At 58.1% G+C, this 16,820-nt stretch overlaps 1 protein-coding gene across 7 annotated transcripts in view; it reads left to right on the top strand.

Annotated features, from left to right (window-relative positions):
• PCNX3 (pecanex 3) overlaps positions 1-16,227 on the top strand; it is a 20,945-nt gene extending 4,718 nt beyond the window's left edge. For 5 of the 7 annotated variants that reach the window (XM_077862407.1, XM_077862408.1, XM_077862405.1 and 2 more), the window contains 27 exons: positions 202-292; positions 651-786; positions 2,006-2,166; positions 3,180-3,333; positions 3,620-3,652; positions 3,921-4,092; positions 4,201-4,311; positions 4,650-4,741; positions 4,901-5,010; positions 5,189-5,294; positions 5,398-5,490; positions 5,669-5,819; positions 6,569-6,713; positions 7,031-7,208; positions 8,163-8,271; positions 8,434-8,563; positions 8,953-9,011; positions 9,116-9,331; positions 9,920-10,173; positions 12,979-13,209; positions 13,360-13,463; positions 13,763-13,910; positions 14,005-14,235; positions 14,322-14,596; positions 14,980-15,113; positions 15,197-15,495; positions 15,572-16,227. In XM_077862407.1, the coding sequence (XP_077718533.1) occupies positions 202-292; positions 651-786; positions 2,006-2,166; positions 3,180-3,333; positions 3,620-3,652; positions 3,921-4,092; positions 4,201-4,311; positions 4,650-4,741; positions 4,901-5,010; positions 5,189-5,294; positions 5,398-5,490; positions 5,669-5,819; positions 6,569-6,713; positions 7,031-7,208; positions 8,163-8,271; positions 8,434-8,563; positions 8,953-9,011; positions 9,116-9,331; positions 9,920-10,173; positions 12,979-13,209; positions 13,360-13,463; positions 13,763-13,910; positions 14,005-14,235; positions 14,322-14,596; positions 14,980-15,113; positions 15,197-15,495; positions 15,572-15,769 (4,121 nt within the window). In that variant the 3' untranslated portion in view covers positions 15,770-16,227. The remainder of the gene's footprint in view (positions 1-201; positions 293-650; positions 787-2,005; positions 2,167-3,179; positions 3,334-3,619; positions 3,653-3,920; positions 4,093-4,200; positions 4,312-4,649; positions 4,742-4,900; positions 5,011-5,188; positions 5,295-5,397; positions 5,491-5,668; positions 5,820-6,568; positions 6,714-7,030; positions 7,209-8,162; positions 8,272-8,433; positions 8,564-8,952; positions 9,012-9,115; positions 9,332-9,919; positions 10,174-12,978; positions 13,210-13,359; positions 13,464-13,762; positions 13,911-14,004; positions 14,236-14,321; positions 14,597-14,979; positions 15,114-15,196; positions 15,496-15,571) is intronic. The other 2 variants (XM_077862409.1, XM_077862410.1) reach the window with 2 other exon arrangements.
• The last annotated feature ends 593 nt before the right edge of the window (positions 16,228-16,820 follow it).

The following is a 16,820-nucleotide window of genomic DNA, read 5'->3' on the forward strand; positions in this document are numbered from 1 at the left end:
GAGCAAATGGCAGAACAGGGACCCAAACCCAGGGCAGGCTGACCCACAGGCCCGTTCTGCTCCAGCTTGTGGTCCCTAGGGGCTGGGCTGTCATGCAGGGGACCAGGGGATGGGGTTCTTCCTCATCAGATGGTCCACTTGGGTCAGGTCCAGGGCTCCTGTCCCTGACGTGCTGCCTTGTGTCCCACACCCCTGACCCAGGCGTGCGGCGTTCCTATACCTTTGGCCTAGCTGGAGGCGGCTATGAGAACCCCGTGGGGCAGCAGGGGGAGCAGGCAGCCAACGGAGCGTGGTGAGTCCCCAGTCCTGAGCTCTCCTGGCCAGCAGCCTGGTGGGTTGCCATTTCTGGGGATTTTCTCTTTCTTCGCAGGGGCAGCTCAGAACTTCTAGAAGGGAGTGGGGAGCAGCAAAGGCCAGGCTTACAGGGATCCTTTGACACTGTAGGAACATGACCTTTCTAGGCAGGAGGCTTCCAGGAAGCCCAGGGCCTGGGAAGGAGGCACTTCTGCCACTTGCTTTCTCCAGATCCTCCTTTTGGGTATCTGAGCAGCCCCCTGAGGCCCCCAGGTATGGCCTGGCTGTGGCCTTAATCCCACCGCTGTCCCAGGGCTCAACAGTGGCCCCAGTCTTCATGGCTGCCGTTCCCACAGGGACCGCCACTCACATTCCTCCAGCTTCCACTCGGCTGATGTCCCTGAGGCAGCGGGCAGCCTGAACCTGTTGCAGCCAAGGCCCGTGGTTCTGCAGGGCATGCAGGTGCGCCGTGTGCCCCTGGAGATCCCAGAGGTGAGGAGCCAATGGTCAGGGAAGGACCTGCAGGAGGGGCAGCAGCAGGGGAGCAGGTCGCAGAGCAGTTGCCCAGGCACCCAGGGGGACTGGCCACTCGAGTGAGGGCTCTAGGGGGCCCTAGGTGTCTGTCCTGACCTTTGACAGCTGGCACTGGGTGTGCAGGCTCTGGATCTCTGTGATTCAAGGAGTTGTCCGTTTGCTTATCAGACAAGCGTGTCTGGAGTATCTTTATTCTGTAGGGTCCCATAAGTAGAGGGGGCAGTGGGTATCTATGGTGAAACCTGCAGAAGAGACTGGTCAGCTTACTGGGCTGGGCCCAGGCTCATGGCACGGCTTGGGGTACTCTGTGCTTGTTACCGTACCCTCCCATTTCACTCCTGGAAGTGTCCCAGTTTGAACAATAATTCACATGGTCGCTGTAGTAATAGTAGAAGCATTAAAGACACATAAAACACAGACTCGGGACTTGAAGAACAGTGGTAAAAGAGGTACCCACACATCTAATGCTCAGGGTCATAGAGCACATGCAGTGTCTGGAAGCCCCATGTCTCCCTTACTGAGGCACTTATTGTCCCTAATTGTCATACAGGGTAGCCACCATGGTCCTGATAGAGCTGATGGCCACATCCATAGGCGGGGGCTGTGCAACTTTGGCTCTGCATGGTATCTCCAAGGCTGGGTACAGGGCCAGGCCCACAGCTTGCCCTCTAAGTATTTACTGAATGAAGGACACAAGAAATTCCCAGAGATCCAGTAGTTTGTCTCGGGCCTCATAGCATAGCCATCAGCGGGCCTGTCGTCAGGGCTGGTACTTTGTGTGCTCTGCGGTAGAGTGGTCAGAGTGACCTTGATGCTCTGTCCGGGAGGATGGTAGCATTTGTACCAGGTCCCAAAGGACAGGGTGGATTTCACTGAGCCCAGAAAGAGGCAGGAGAGGGTACCCGAGCAGCGAGAACAGGCACAGGCACTGGCGATTCTGGCCCTCAGCAACCCTAGCAGCCCCAGCTGCCATTAAGCCGTGTCTTGGGGACCTGGAGAAAGAAAGGAGCATGCCTTTGTGGTGGAAGATCAGGATAGGCCATAGGGCCACTAGATGGCGGGGACTTCCTGTGCCCAAGGCAATGGCTGACGAGCCAGCGGGCCCTGGGAAGGGGAATGGTGGCAGTGGGCCAGGTTGGGGGGCGAGGGGCTGATGGCTGCGGTATGGGGACCGCAGCTTGACCTGCTGGACCAGGACTCCCTGCACGAATCCCAGGAGCAGACGCTGATGGAGGAGGCACCGCCCCGCGCCCAGCACAGCTACAAGTACTGGCTTCTTCCTGGCCGCTGGACATCTGTGCGCTACGAGCGGCTGGCCCTCCTGGCCCTGCTGGACCGGTGAGTGCCTGCCTGCCTGGTCCCCAGTCCCTGGCCCCTGGCCTTCTGGACCCTCTAAACGTGTGGAAGCCGTTATTGCATTAGAGAACCTAACTGCCGGGGGTCACTGAAGGTACATTGAGGGGTGGGGTCTGCAGTGGGGTTTTACTAGGTTCCTCTGGGGTGAAAAGAGGTGGCCGAGTGGGGGCTGCTGTGGTTATTCCCTGTTCAAAAGTTTCTTTTTGTGTATGTGTTTTCTTTTTTTTTTTTTAGGAGTTTAGGAGGTTTATTTATTTATTCACGAGAGACACAGAGAGGGAGAATCAGAGACATAGATAGAGGGAGAAGCAGGCTACTTGTGGGGAGCCCAATGCAGGACTCGATCTCAGGACCCCGGGATCACAACCTGAGCCAAAGGCTGACACTTAACCGCTGAGCCACCCAGGCGTCCCCCTGTCCAAAAGTTCTGCTCAAAACAAACGATTCTCATCTAGTCTCTTGCTTTTATTTTCTTCTGAATTAGATTTGACAAAGTTGAGTTTTATGGTCTAAAAAAACTAGCAAACCCTTTGTCTCAATCTCCCCATTTCTTATGGGGTAACTGAGGCTGGGGAAGTCAGATCAGAAGTCAGATGACTTTTGTTGTCTATGTGGATGACTTGGGCCTTGAGCCTGGGTCCTGGCTTCCCACACTTTGGATTTCCTCCCTGGCACAGTGTTTGTTGGGAATGCTTGATGGGGCACACATTAGCTGGAGCCAGGCAAGCCCCAGGGTGGTGGTGCTTGGAGCCTTTAGAGTCTAGAAGGGGCAAAGATTCGTATGCAGGGTAGCAATGGGGCAGCTTCCTGAACAGGTGCGACCTGGCCCTGTCCCTAAAAGGTATATAGGTTCAGATATTTAGAGGATGAGGGGTGGTGTGGGCACAGGCTCAAATGTGGGTCCTTGTGGCTGGGTCCTGTCTTCCCACCCAACCTGCTTTTGCCCCATTAGCCGGGAAGGTGATGGATGTACCCTGACCCTGCTGTCTCTCCAGGACTCGCGGGCTGGTGGAGAACATACTTGGCGTCGGCCTCAGCAGCCTTGTTGCCTTCCTGGGCTACCTGTTGCTGCTCAAGGGCTTCTTCACGGATATCTGGGTCTTCCAGTTCTGTTTGGTCATTGCCTCCTGCCAGTATTCCCTGCTGAAGGTCAGGCTTTATTCCTTGGCTTTCTTTCCCCCACCCATCTCTTTCCAGACGTCTCTGTTCCCACAACCTGTTTTGAGGAGTGTGAGTTAGAAAGCAGATAAGGTGCTTAAAAGCCCCTGTAATCAGCCCCCCATCTTTCTAATGAGAGAATTGAGGCTCAGAATGGTTTAGGTTCCTGCCCTGGTCACTCCTGACGGTCCCAATGGTAGAACTAAGCAGTCTGGGGGTCTCTGACCCTCTCTTGGGCTCTGGCTCTTGTTGCCAATGTAGCTCCTGTCTCTTCCAGAGTGTCCAGCCTGATGCGGCATCTCCCATGCACGTGAGTACCTGTGCCTTTACCCAGGAGGCTCAGGCAGGGGGCTGAGATAGGCTTGGAGGGTCCTGGGAGGGTCCTGGGAGGTCCTCAGATCCTCAGTCCCGTGGCCCTCAACCTGCCAAGCTTTCTGTCTTGGATCCAGGGCCATGGACAGGGTACACGAGCATGCATTAACATGTGCGTGCATGCATGTGTGTGTGTGTGTGTGTGTGTACGTGTGTGTGGGTTGGTCAGCTAGGGAGATCTGGCTCCTCACAGTCCCACTTCCCAGGGCCACAACTGGGTGATCGCATATAGCCGGCCTGTCTACTTCTGCATCTGCTGTCTGCTCATCTGGCTACTGGACGCCTTGGGCTCAGCTCAGCCCTTCCCACCCGTCTCCCTGTATGGCCTCACGCTCTTCTCCGCCTCCTTCTTCTTCTGTGCCCGGGACGTGGCCACTGGTGAGACTGGGCCACGTTGAGGTGGCCCAGGGGAGCGAAGTCCCAAGGGTGAGCCAGGGGGTGGCCTGCGGGCTGACCGACTGGGCCTTTGCTTTCCCTCCCTGCCAGTATTCACCTTGTGCTTCCCGTTCGTCTTCCTCCTGGGCCTCCTGCCCCAGGTCAACACCTGCCTCATGTACCTGCTGGAGCAGATAGATATGCACGGCTTCGGGGGTACAGGTATGGGGCCCATAGGTGGCTTGGGGGTTGGGGGGGGCAGCGTGAGGCCCAGGAAGTGCTGTGGTTTAGGTATGTGGCTCCAGCCTTTTGCTGATCCTTCTCCTCTGTTTATACTGTGGATTTCAAGAGCCCATCTTGCCCCCTCCCCAAGCAATGGTTTAAACCCAAGAATGCCAGAAGATCTGAAGGCTTCTCAAGGCTTGGGGACCAGAGGAGAATGGGCTGGGGATGGGTTGCAGGGAGGTTAGCTTGTGGGAATCAAGGGGCAGTGGGGTGGGGGTGAGGTGAGGTGCCAGCAGATGGAAGTTAGGCTTTACCTGCTGTTTCTCCCCTCACAGCCGCCACCAGTCCACTCACTGCAGTCTTCAGCCTCTCTCGCAGCCTGCTGGCTGCTGCCCTGCTCTATGGTTTCTGCCTTGGGGCCATCAAGGTAGGGATGACCTATGGGGTGGGGGGGCATGCTGAGACCTGGGGGGTGGGGTGGGATAGGGCTGCGAAGTGGGCTCAGCAGTGGCTTCTCCCATGGGGGGATCCCCCTACCACCACGCTTACCCTTGCCTCCCTTGACCAGCATGGGTTCTCTCCCCAGACTCCTTGGCCGGAGCAGCACGTCCCTGTCCTCTTCTCGGTCTTCTGTGGCCTCCTGGTGGCACTGTCCTACCACCTGAGCCGTCAGAGCAGTGACCCCACTGTGCTCTGGTGGGTGCCTGCATGTGCCTGTCTGTGCGCATGTGTGTGTTTGTGTGAGTGTCTGTGCATGGCAAGGGTTGGAGGGGTGGTCTTGTGCATGTGCCTGTCACCAACTGACCCTGGAATCTGTGGGAGGAAGAATGGCCTCCGCAGACTCCGGGCTCCTGCCTTTTCTCACCCAACCCAGGTCTCTGATCCGGAGCAAGCTCTTCCCCGAGCTGGAGGAGCGGAGCTTAGAGACTGCTCGGGCTGAGCCCCCAGACCCACTGCCAGACAAGATGCGCCAGTCGGTGGTGAGAGCCTGAAGTGTGGGGTTCTACTCTCGGGGCGGAGGGCTAATAGTGTGTGGTTGCCCTGGGTGGTGGGCACCCAAGCTAGTCTTTCCTGGCCTTGCAGCGTGAGGTCCTGCACTCTGACCTGGTGATGTGTGTGGTGATTGCTGTCCTCACTTTTGCCATCAGTGCCAGCACTGTCTTCATTGCCCTGAAGGTGCGTGTGCCCCCCCCACCCCCATTGCCCCCTCAGTCTTCACAGGAGCCCACTCCACCTGAGGGCCCTGGGCACCCACGGCTTCATGTTCCTCTCCACCCCTTCCTGGCCTGTGCCCAGGCCCTGTGGGCTCCTTGGCCCGCTCCTCTAAGCTGAGCCTCTGGCCTCTCCCCTGCAGTCAGTCCTGGGCTTCGTGCTGTATGCTCTGGCCGGGGCTGTGGGCTTCTTCACACATTACCTGCTGCCGCAGCTCCGCAAACAGCTGCCCTGGTTCTGCCTGTCACAGCCCGTGCTGAAGCCATCGGAGTACAGCCAGTATGAAGTTCGAGGTGAGTCCCTGCCCTGGGACTGGGGCTCCTGCACCCCTGCTGCTCTGATTTCCCGCAGGACCTGCAGCCTGGTGAGAGGGCAGCCTTCTCTTGGCTGAGAGTGCCAGCAGGGGGCAGCCTCTGCCCACACTGCCCTGTCCACTTGGTTCCGTCCAGCCGCGCTGTCCTTGCGGGGCCCCTTTGCAGCCCTGCCCCTGTCCTCTCCTCATGCCTGCTGTGCCTTGGCTGGGCCCCTGCTTCGCTTCCACCCTGCCCACCCTGCCCTTTCTCTGCCCATCTTGCTTTCTGTGGGGAGATGGAGGATGTACAATTCCAAGGGCCCTGTAGGGATCTGTTGTCCAGAATTATCAACTGGTTGTCGATAGACTAGATCTCCCTGGCTGGTTTTCATTTGGTCTGTGCATTCCCACAGTCAGCTCAAGCCAGGTGCCAGTGACCTGGGTCTCTGAGGATGTGGGCCTTACCTAGCCTGCCTTGGCTCCAGTGGGCATCTAGGACATCCTCCTTAGGTTTGTTTATATAGACTGCAGAGCAGGCAAAAGCATGTACCCGAAGACCCTGACACGCCTTGCCCGGGCCTCATCGCCCTCATTTGAGCTGCCACAAATTCTCTGGGAACCTGGAGAGCCACATCTTATAGTTCGCCCTCCCTTCAGCCCTCCCTTCGGGTTCTCTTCAAGAGGGCACCTGACCTGACCTTGCAGGGAGAGGGGGATGTGGAGGACCAACAGTCCTGCCTTCTGTTGCAGGTGCTGCTCAGGTGATGTGGTTTGAGAAGCTCTATGCCAGCCTTCAGTGCATCGAGAAGTATCTTATCTACCCTGCCGTGGTGCTCAACGCCCTCACGGTGGACGCCCACACTGTTGTCAGCCACCCAGACAAGTTCTGCCTCTCGTAAGGACGGCCCCACCCCCCACCATCTCACAGTCCACATTCCCAGGGGCCCGTGGGACGCTGAAGCCCATGGAGGGAATGCAACCTGCCTCAGTTGCCCAGCAAGCTATCACAATGCTCTGGATCCTGATACCCTTCTGTTTGAAAACATGTGTCTCCCAGATGGGTCTTAAAACAGTGATGACTGAGAGTCCCTGGCCCCCCGAGAGTAGGGCCCAGCCCAGCAGAGCCCAGTCCAGGATTCGGGAGGGATGGGCACCCACCGCCTCCGCCCCCTGAGTCCCACTTGGCACATAATGTCTGTTCCTCACCCACAGCTGCCGGGCACTGCTGATGACTGTGGCTGGGCTGAAGCTGTTGCGCTCAGCCTTCTGCTGCCCACCCCAGCAGTACCTGACCTTGGCCTTCACTGTCCTGCTATTCCACTTCGACTACCCACGCCTCTCCCAGGGCTTTTTGCTTGACTATTTCCTCATGTCCCTGCTCTGCAGCAAGGTGAGTTGGTGGCTGAGTTGTAGGCTCTGGGCTGTACAGGAGAGCAGGACTTTTCTGCCTTGGTGGTGGGGAGAACTTCCCCAGGGGCCTGCAGCGCCACATCAGCCCCAGGTTCCCGAGGGACACAGAGGAAGCTGTGGTTTACAGAGCTAAAGTGACTTGCTTCGGGTTCCCTAGAGAATTGGCGAGCCGCTCTTTCTGACTTCACTGCCTGTTCTCATCTTCCTCTTAAGCAGTTACTAGATGGTGAGGATTTGTCCTTGTCCTCTGGGAACCAGCCTCTGAGCTCTGCCCCTCTCCCAGCCACAGCCCTGGGGAGCAGTTAAGAGCAGAGTTTCACAAGCCCCTGGGGCCTGGATGGATCGGGGTATGGGGTGGGGCTCCCTGAATCTGCCAAGCTGTGGTGTGCCCTGATCTGGGGTTGAGGGGGATCACCAAACAAAGAACCATTCTCTGGCACTGTCTGGAAGGCCTGTAGGGTTGCCTGCAGTGGGATCCCGGCAAAGCCCTGAGCCTTTTTCTCTTCTACGTGGGCGTTCCAGTCCAGTTTTCTGGTCTGGTTCCAGACGGTAGTGATCCAAACTGTGCCCCTCTCTGAGGGCAGGGCTTGTCTCGACTTTCAGCATCATGGTGGAAGTCCAGCCTCATCACTGATAGCTTGAGCAACTCATTGTCCTGCTCTGCTTTTTCTGAAGTTTCTCATCTGTGAAACGGGGCAAGAATAGGAAGCTCACAGGGTGGTCCTGCAAATAGATGGCTAATGCTCCCTTAGAGGGTTTGCTAACAGGAAGGTGCTTTGAGCCAGGTCCAGAGAGAAAGGGCTGGGCGTGAGCTTGGAGCTTGACTCCCACGTGGCAGCCACTGGGGTAGTGGAGGCTCTGAATGGGTCCTTGGCCAACTGCACCTCTGTGTGACCTGCGTATTGTCTACTTTTACCTCCTCTGACTCTGCCAGCTGTGGGACCTGCTGTACAAGCTACGTTTCGTGCTGACCTACATCGCGCCCTGGCAGATCACCTGGGGCTCAGCTTTCCATGCTTTTGCCCAGCCCTTTGCCGTGCCACGTACCCAGCCTGCCGGCCTGCTGCCCGCCGCCTGGCTGGGGGAGTGTGGGGAGGGGGACTGGATGAGGGAGTGTGGGGTGGGTTGATGGGGGGCACGGGGTGGGGTGGTGAGGGAGGCCAGGGCGGGTCCGTATGCCCGCCGCCTCCTTGACTCGTGCCCAGACTCGGCCATGCTGTTTGTTCAAGCTCTGCTCTCCGCACTCTTCTCCACACCGCTCAACCCCCTGCTGGGCAGCGCCGTCTTCATCATGTCCTATGCTCGGCCCCTCAAGTTCTGGGAGCGTGACTACAAGTGAGTCTGGAGGGACCAGGCGGATCACCCACAGGGGCCTTGGAAGGAAAGGGAGCTTGGAGCCCAGGCCAGGTGGGGTGCAGAGACAGGGCACAGCAGGGTTGCAAGTGCTTAAGCACAGTGGGCTTCAGGTGACTGATCTGATGAGGGCAGAACCTGAGTTGGGCCAAGCCTTGGGCTCACACCCTGGGCTTCCTGGCTGGGTGCTCCTGAGGGAGTCCCCTCATGTCCTGGAGCCTCAGCCTCCTGTGAAATGGGACTGTCATGGCATTTGCCCTGAGAACAGGGGTGTGGGCTATGAGGATGTGGTGGTGGGCTGGCAGGATCATCATCTGAACCCTGGCAGCCTCACCCTGTTGGCCAACTGTGTTGTCATTCTGTCTGAACAGCACTAAACGTGTGGATCATTCCAACACCCGCCTGGTCACACAGCTGGATCGGAACCCCGGTGTGTACTCGGCCATCCAGGGGACTTTTGGGCGGTGCCTCCCTGGGGAGGGGGCCTCGCTTATTTGTCATTTTGTCCATTTGTCTGTCTGTCTTGGGTCTCAGGCGCTGACGACAACAACCTCAACTCCATCTTCTACGAGCACTTGACACGCTCACTGCAGCACACACTGTGTGGGGACCTGGTGCTGGGCCGCTGGGGCAACTACGGCCCCGGTGACTGCTTCGTCCTGGCCTCTGACTACCTCAACGCCCTGGTGCACCTCATTGAGGTCGGCAATGGCCTTGTCACCTTCCAGCTGCGTGGCCTTGAGTTCCGGGGTAAGCTGTGGGGCCTGGGCCTGGTGCTGGATTCTAGTCCAGCCCTGCCCTGGTTTGCAGAGTGACTTAGAGCAGAGCATTCTTCCTCCCTAGGCATGGGGTTCATAGGATGAGTGGTGAGGTAGCAGGGTCTTCTGTGGCCACACTGTATCCCTGCCCTGACTCTGGGTCCACTGGCCCGAGTGGGTGGCTTTGGTGGAAGCTCGGGCCTGGAGCTCTGGGTTCTCCCATGGCTCCCCCTGCCTGCTCTCTTTTCTTGGGCTTGGCTCAGGCTGGGCGCCATGTATAGCCCCTGGTAAATGGGCTAGCTCCTTGCCCTCAGGAAGATGTATGTGTCGGATGCCAGTTTCAGAAGAGGGTCCTGAGGGTACAGAACGGCTCAAGCCACCGCTCACTCCTCTCTGAACTGCAGTCTTCACCATGGCCTCTGGGAGTCAGGAGGAAAAGGGTTCATTTGTTGACCCCTGCATTTAACGATTACTCACACGGCATCCCCAGGCAGGGAACGGTGAAGGCCTGGGTGCTTGTGAGGGAAAGGCAGGCAGGGAGGTCTTGGCAGCCCCCTGACTGGCCGTTCTCTGCCTCCAGGTACGTACTGCCAGCAGCGTGAGGTAGAGGCCATCACAGAGGGCGTGGAGGAGGATGAGGGCTGCTGCTGCTGTGAGCCTGGCCACCTGCCTCGGGTTCTGTCCTTCAATGCCGCCTTTGGGCAGCGTTGGCTGGCCTGGGAGGTGACAGCCAGCAAGTATGTGCTGGAAGGCTACAGCATCAGCGACAATAACGCTGCCTCCATGCTGCAGGTGTTTGATCTCCGCAAGATCCTCATCACTTACTATGTCAAGGTATGGCCGGCGGGTGGCTGGGCAGCAGAGTCCCTGCTAATGAGCACTCACTGACTGGGAGCATCCTGAGTGTCATCTTCAGGATGTTTGGGAGCCCATTTTGCCCAAGGGAAACAGGAGCCTTAGAGAGTTTAAGCATCCTGCAAAGTGCCACCTGCCACTGGCCAGTAGGCCTCAGGGGCCCCAGCAGCTTATGTGGCTCTAATGGGGTCTGGGGTAGGGCTCCCTGTCACCCTCCTGGAAGAGGTACCTTGGACAGTGAGTATTGGGGGTAGGTGGGCAGCTTGTGCATGGATCCCCTCATTGGGAATCCATGGTGCTGGGAAGGGCAGCTGCTGAGGCCAGCCTTCTAGACCATCAGGACCCTGCCCAACTCCCACCAGCGGACAGTGACGATAATATTCACAGTGGTAGTGGTAAATGATAATCATAGGAGTGGCTACCAAGCACTGATGCCTACCGAGGGGTAAGCTCTGTGCCAGGCAACCCTCCTGAGCTGGGTGAAGCCCACCACACCCTCCCAGAGAGGTTCCGATGTCTCAGCTGTGGAAGCTGGCTGGGAGAACAAAACGATTAGCCTGAGGCCCCAGATAAGGTGAAGGTGGCAGAGGCAAGCTTAGACCCAAGCCTGGGCCTCCCTATCAGACTCCGGATGCTCTGAGAACCCGCAGGGTTGTTGAGGGTTGTGGGCAGTGTGGGGTCCAGCAGAAGCCCTGGACTGGGTTCTAGGAAGCCTCTTTTGGATTGTCACCTCCGTCACCTCCTCTCCTGTGCCTAAGTGTATCTCCTTGAAGAGGGATTAGTATGGGAGTGGGGTGAGGGTGGCTCCTGTCCACATTCCCTTGTGTCCTCTTAGCATCTACCCTGGGGCTCCCCATGCAGAGCCTGGAGGGGAGGCCTGGAGGGGCCCAGGGAAGCCTGCTCACCTGAGGTTCTCTCCAGGGCAGTCTTCTGCACCTCCCAGCTGTCCTACTACCCCATGGACATCCCATCTGGGACACATGTCAGAGAAGCTATAATTCCTGTAATTTTTTCAATCCACCCATCCACTCCTAGGGAAGGGTTTGCAAATCTTGTGCCCCTCGCCTTCTCCAAGAAAGAGGCTGTGGTCCAAATGGGGACATTCCCAGCCTCAGGTCATGCAGGGGTCACAGTTCTCTCCACCTTCCTCCCCTGTTGTCAGAGAAGTGCTTTTACCCAGGTCACCCTGCTCCCACAAACCCAGTTCAAGGCCAGTGCAGCCTCATGGTAGCACACCAGGCACCCAGCCAGTCTCAGGCTGGCAGACTGAGATGAGCTCCACCCCTGCCAAGTTTAATATCCCCTGGGGGAAGCTAACTCTCCATGGCTCCAGCAGCCTCAAAGGTTGGGCACAGTCAGAGCTGGGTAGAGGTGTCCGGGGTACCTGGGGAATGCTCTGCCAAAGAGAGAGTGTCAGGTGAAGTTTGGAAGGATGAGTTGGGGGTGCCAGGGGCAGTGTCTGGGTGGGGTGGCAGCTGTGCAGGGAAGCCCCTTGGGCCTGCATACTCTACCAGAGCTACCCGGCTGGACATTCCTACTCCTGCTGCCTGGGTGGCCTCTGTTCGTGGCCAGCTGTAGCACCCTCCCCGGCCCTGGACTTCTCACCCTGTACCCAGGCATAGGGCCAGCCCCATCAGCTCCATCCCAGGGTGGCACATGGAATCTTAATAACCTTGCTGGCTGCCAGCCGCCAGCCTTGCACTGCCTATCCATCCTGTCCGCCTTCCAAAAGCTCTTCTCCATTTGCTCAAACCCCTGTTTAGCAACCAGCATTCTTTTAAGGGGTACAAGAGCCTCTGACTTTGGACACACGATATGTGCTTCTGCCTTTTTTTTGAGGGGATGCCTTGTGGCTGTCACACCTCGGCTGCCTAAAGGGACCCGTGACTCAGGCACTTAGGCCCACTGGCCTGCAGGCAGCCCCACCTGGCCTTCCAAGGCCTCTGAGATATGGATCCCATAGCATTATGATGTGGTAAGATCCTGGGGGTTCCAATCCTAGCTCAGTTTGCCCTGCTGACTAACCTCAGGCAAGTCTGCTGTCTTTTTTTTTTTTCCTAAAGATTTTTTTGTATGTATGTATGTATGTATGTATGTATTTATTTATTTATTTATTTGAGACAGGGAGGCAGAGACACATGTAAAGGGAGAAGCAGGTTCCCTGCAGGGAGACTGATGTGGGACTCAATCCCAGGACCCCGGGATCATGACCTGAGCCAAAGGCAGATGCTCAACCACCAAGCCACCCAGGCACCCCAAGTCCATTGTCTTCCCAAGCCTCAGTCTGTCTTACAAATGGGGGATCTTGGGCAGCCCAGGTGGCTCCGTGGTTTAGCACCGCTTTCGGCCCGGGGTGTGATCCTGGAAACCTGGGATTGAGTCCTGCATCCGGCTCCCTGCGTGGAGCCTGCTTCTCCCTCTGCCTGTGTTTCTGCCTGTCTCTCTCCCTTTGTCTCTCATGAATAAATAAATAAAATCTTAAAAAAAAAAAAAAAAAGCGGGGAGGGGGGGAATCTTTTGAAGCAAGCAGGTGAGCACTTGCCACAGTGCAGACCCTTCCGGGGGATGCTCTATAAGGCAGGGGGTGGAGGGTGCTTCCTGGTAGCTTTCTCACTCCTCTTCCCTGGCCTTGGAGAGGGGAGCACACTAGCCTATGTGGCCTCAGAGAACTCAGAGGGGACATGAGGTTGGTGTCCTAGGAAGCATCCTGGTGCTTTGTCCTCTGAGGCTAGGGCACCACCCCAGTCACTGGCCCCAGCTCTGATGCCTGCCCTCTCCTCCCAGAGCATCATCTACTACGTGAGCCGCTCACCGAAGCTGGAGGCGTGGCTTAGCCATGAGGGCATCTCGGCAGCCCTGCGCCCAGTGAGGGCGCCTGGCTATGCTGACTCGGACCCCACCTTCTCACTGAGTGTGGATGAGGACTATGACCTTCGCCTCTCTGGCCTCTCACTGCCTTCCTTCTGTGCGGTGCACCTCGAGTGGATCCAGTACTGTGCCTCCCGGCGCAGCCAGGTCTGGCCACCACTACCCTGGGGCTGCTCCCCCTCCCTTCCCTGGATGGGTTCCTCTTTCGGCCTCCCTTGGTCTGGGCCCTGGCCCCCATCCCAGGTTCCTTGTCCTGGGTCTGAGCTGGGCTCTGGGGACGGGGTCCTTGTGCCACAGCCCGTGGACCAAGATTGGAACTCGCCGCTGGTCACGCTGTGTTTTGGCCTGTGTGTGTTGGGCCGACGGGCCCTGGGGACAGCTTCGCATAGCATGTCGGCCAGGTGAGTGCCACAGGTCTGGCCCTGTTCCCCTCTAACCCCTCCACAAAGAGCTCTGGGCCAGAAGCCCCCAGGAGCCACCTCAGTCCTTCCTTCAGGGTGGCTCTTCTCCTCGGGCAGGGTACCTCCCACTTATAGACCTTGCCTGTTCCTCACCACCCTACGAGGGACCTAGACAGACACTGGCCTTGTCAGGATGGAGAAACAGAGGCTCAGCATAAAGAATGGTCTCAGCTCAGACCACCATGTGGAGAGCCAGGGCTCAGAAACCTTCATGCTTGCCTGTTCCTTCTCATCCCCAGCCTGGAGCCCTTCCTCTATGGCCTGCACGCCCTGTTCAAGGGCGACTTCCGCATCACCTCCCCACGCGACGAGTGGGTCTTCGCGGACATGGACCTGCTTCATCGTGTGGTGGCACCTGGGGTTCGCATGGCCCTCAAGCTTCACCAGGTGGGAGAAGTGTGCCCAGGTAGGGTGGGCATTTGGGGGATGAAGCCCTCCCCGGGTCAGGGGCCACTGACCAGGCTTCCCATTGGCCCCCCAGGACCACTTCACGTCCCCAGATGAGTACGAGGAGCCGGCTGCTCTGTATGATGCCATCGCCGCCAATGAGGAGCGCCTGGTCATATCGCATGAGGGTGACCCGGCCTGGCGCAGTGCCATCCTCAGCAACACACCCTCACTGCTGGCTCTGCGCCACGTCCTAGATGATGCCTCCGACGAGTACAAGATCATCATGCTTAACCGGCGCCACCTCAGCTTCCGAGTCATCAAGGTGCGGATGGCCCATCCCTGCCAGGCACCTGGCCCCCTGCCAGGCACTGGCCCCCCCCCCTGACCCTTGTGCATGGCCACCCGCAGGTGAACCGTGAGTGTGTCCGTGGCCTATGGGCCGGGCAGCAGCAGGAGCTGGTGTTTCTGCGCAACCGCAACCCTGAACGTGGCAGTATCCAGAATGCCAAGCAGGCACTCCGCAACATGATTAATTCTTCCTGTGACCAGCCGCTGGGCTACCCCATCTATGTGTCGCCCCTCACCACCTCGCTGGCTGGTAGCCACCCCCAGCTGCGGGCTCTGTGGGGTGGCCCAGTCAGCCTGAGTGCCATTGCCCGCTGGCTTCTGCGCAGTTGGGAGAGGTGAGCCCTGAACGCTGCCCCGAGCCTGTGGGGCTGAGGTCCTGGAGTGGGAAGCGGAGGCTCAGCGAGGTGAAGCAGGTTCCTCCTAAGCCTCAGAGTGAAGAAGTGCTGGAGCCAGGCCTGGGTCCTGAGAGGTGACACTGCCTTAGAGCTGACCCATCTTCATGCTGCTTTCCCAAAGTTAGTGGTGGCCTTTTGCCTTCTGAGCTGTCAATGACACCTCTCTTAGAAGACCCTGAAAAGGAGATGGCAACATCTCTTAGAGACGGGATCCTGGGGCTCAGAGATGTTAGCTGGCTTGTCCTAGAGCTGGGGACTTGCGCCTCTGGAGTCTTAGGCCCTCCGCCTGCCAACCTGTCCCTCCCTGCCACCCCCCATTCTAGGCTTCATAAGGGCTGTGGTGCCGGCTGCAACAGCGGTGGGAACGTGGATGACTCGGACTGTGTCGGAGGTGGTGGCTTAACCTCCCTCAGCAATAACCCCGCCCTGGCACACTCCACACCTGAGAACACAGCAGGTGAGTGAGCAAGGCCAACCTAAGCCAGTGAGTGAGGAGGACAGCCTAGCTGAGAGCTTGACCCTCTTACCTGTTTCCCACAGGCAGTGGCGACCAGGCCCTCCCTCCGGGCCCAGGCTGGGGCCCTCGGCCTTCCCTGAGCAGCTCTGGTGATGGGCGACCCCCTCCATTGCTGCAGTGGCCACCCCCTCGGCTCCCTGGACCAACCCCTGCCTCTCCTGCCTCCACGGAGGGTCCCCGGCCCTCAAGGCCCCCTGGCCCTGGGCTCCTCAGTTCTGAGGGTCCCAGTGGGAAGTGGAGCCTGGGGGGTCGAAAGGGGCTAGGGGGATCTGAGGCAGAACCAGCCTCAGGGAGCCCCAAAGGAGGCACCCCCAAATCTCAGGTAAGGGTTCTGTGGAAGGATTGGGTCCTGAGCTACTCAGGTCTGCTCTTCCACCAACCGCTCTCCCCTCCCCTAGGCGCCCCTAGACCTCAGCCTCAGCCCGGATATCAGCACCAATGCTTCCTCGCCCCCCAGAGCAGCCAAGGACATTCCTTGCTTGGACAGCAGTGCTCCTGAAAGTGGCACACCTACTGGGACCCTGGGGGACTGGCCTGCCCCTGCTGAGGAGCGGGAGAGCCCGGCCGCTCAGCCCCTGCTGGAGCATCAATACTGAGTGGCCTGGTACCCTCTGGATCCCAGCCCCAGGATTCAGTAACTTGGATCCCCGGCCTCTGGCCCTCTCTCCTGGACCACAGAACTGAGTGGCTTTGGCTTCCACATCTGAACCCTGACCTCTGGCTGCCTTAGCCAGAGTATCAGAACTAAGTGGCCCAGACCTCTGACCTTGACCCCTGATCTCTCATCCCTAGTCCAGGGCCTGGGCTCCCAAAACTGAGGCAGGCAGCCTCCCAGCCAGGCCCTAAAAGCCAAATCCATGGGCTGGTCCCGCTTCGAGCCCATGGCCAGGACTGACTGGACTTGGCCCCTGGGCCCGCTCTGCCTTCAGAGGCGGCAGCCCTTGGCCTGGACCTGGGGCTGAAATGTGGGAAGGGTGGTTTCTTTTTTTCTTTCTTTTTTTTTTTTTTTCGTGCTTCGGAGACACCAGAATTAATAACACTATTTTTGATTTTGGTTGGTGTTTTCTTTTTCTGTCTGGGAATGTTTGGGTGGAAGATAGAGGCAGGTGGCCAGGTCAGGGTAGATGAGCAGAGAGGGAGATCAAGAATCTGGGGCTGGGTAATGATGGAGACAGAGGTAAGACCCAGGTGGGGTTCAAGTAGGCTTAGGTCCCCTTCCTCACAACTTTGTTCCTTTTTAAGCCTTGGCCTGAAGTTCATGTTCAGTTTCTCACCCCTGAATTTTCAAAGACTTCTACCTCATGAGGCTAGTGCCTAAAATTATCAGCCTTGACCTTGGCAAAAGCCTTTCTCTGAACCTCAATTTCTCCAGCTATAAAGCAGAGGAGAAAACACCTGTCTAAGGTGTTTTTAAGAACGAGAGCGTGTGGAGAGCAGGGTCCAGTGCTTAGTTAAGTGCTCATAAATGGTCAACTGTTTTCTGGGCACCTGCTCTGTGCTGGCCGGTGCGGGGTGGAGGGGTGTGAGGGAAGGGGCTGCTAAACACTAGGAATCCTGCTGTAGCCCTCCCAGTTGGTCTGGAAGGCAGGTCTACGTTTTTGCGTTTCTCAGCCGACGCAGGGGACCCAACCGCGCGCTGCACTGGGC

The sequence above is a fragment of the Canis aureus genome, chromosome 21, assembly GCF_053574225.1.
Source record: "Canis aureus isolate CA01 chromosome 21, VMU_Caureus_v.1.0, whole genome shotgun sequence".
Lineage (NCBI taxonomy): Eukaryota > Metazoa > Chordata > Mammalia > Carnivora > Canidae > Canis > Canis aureus.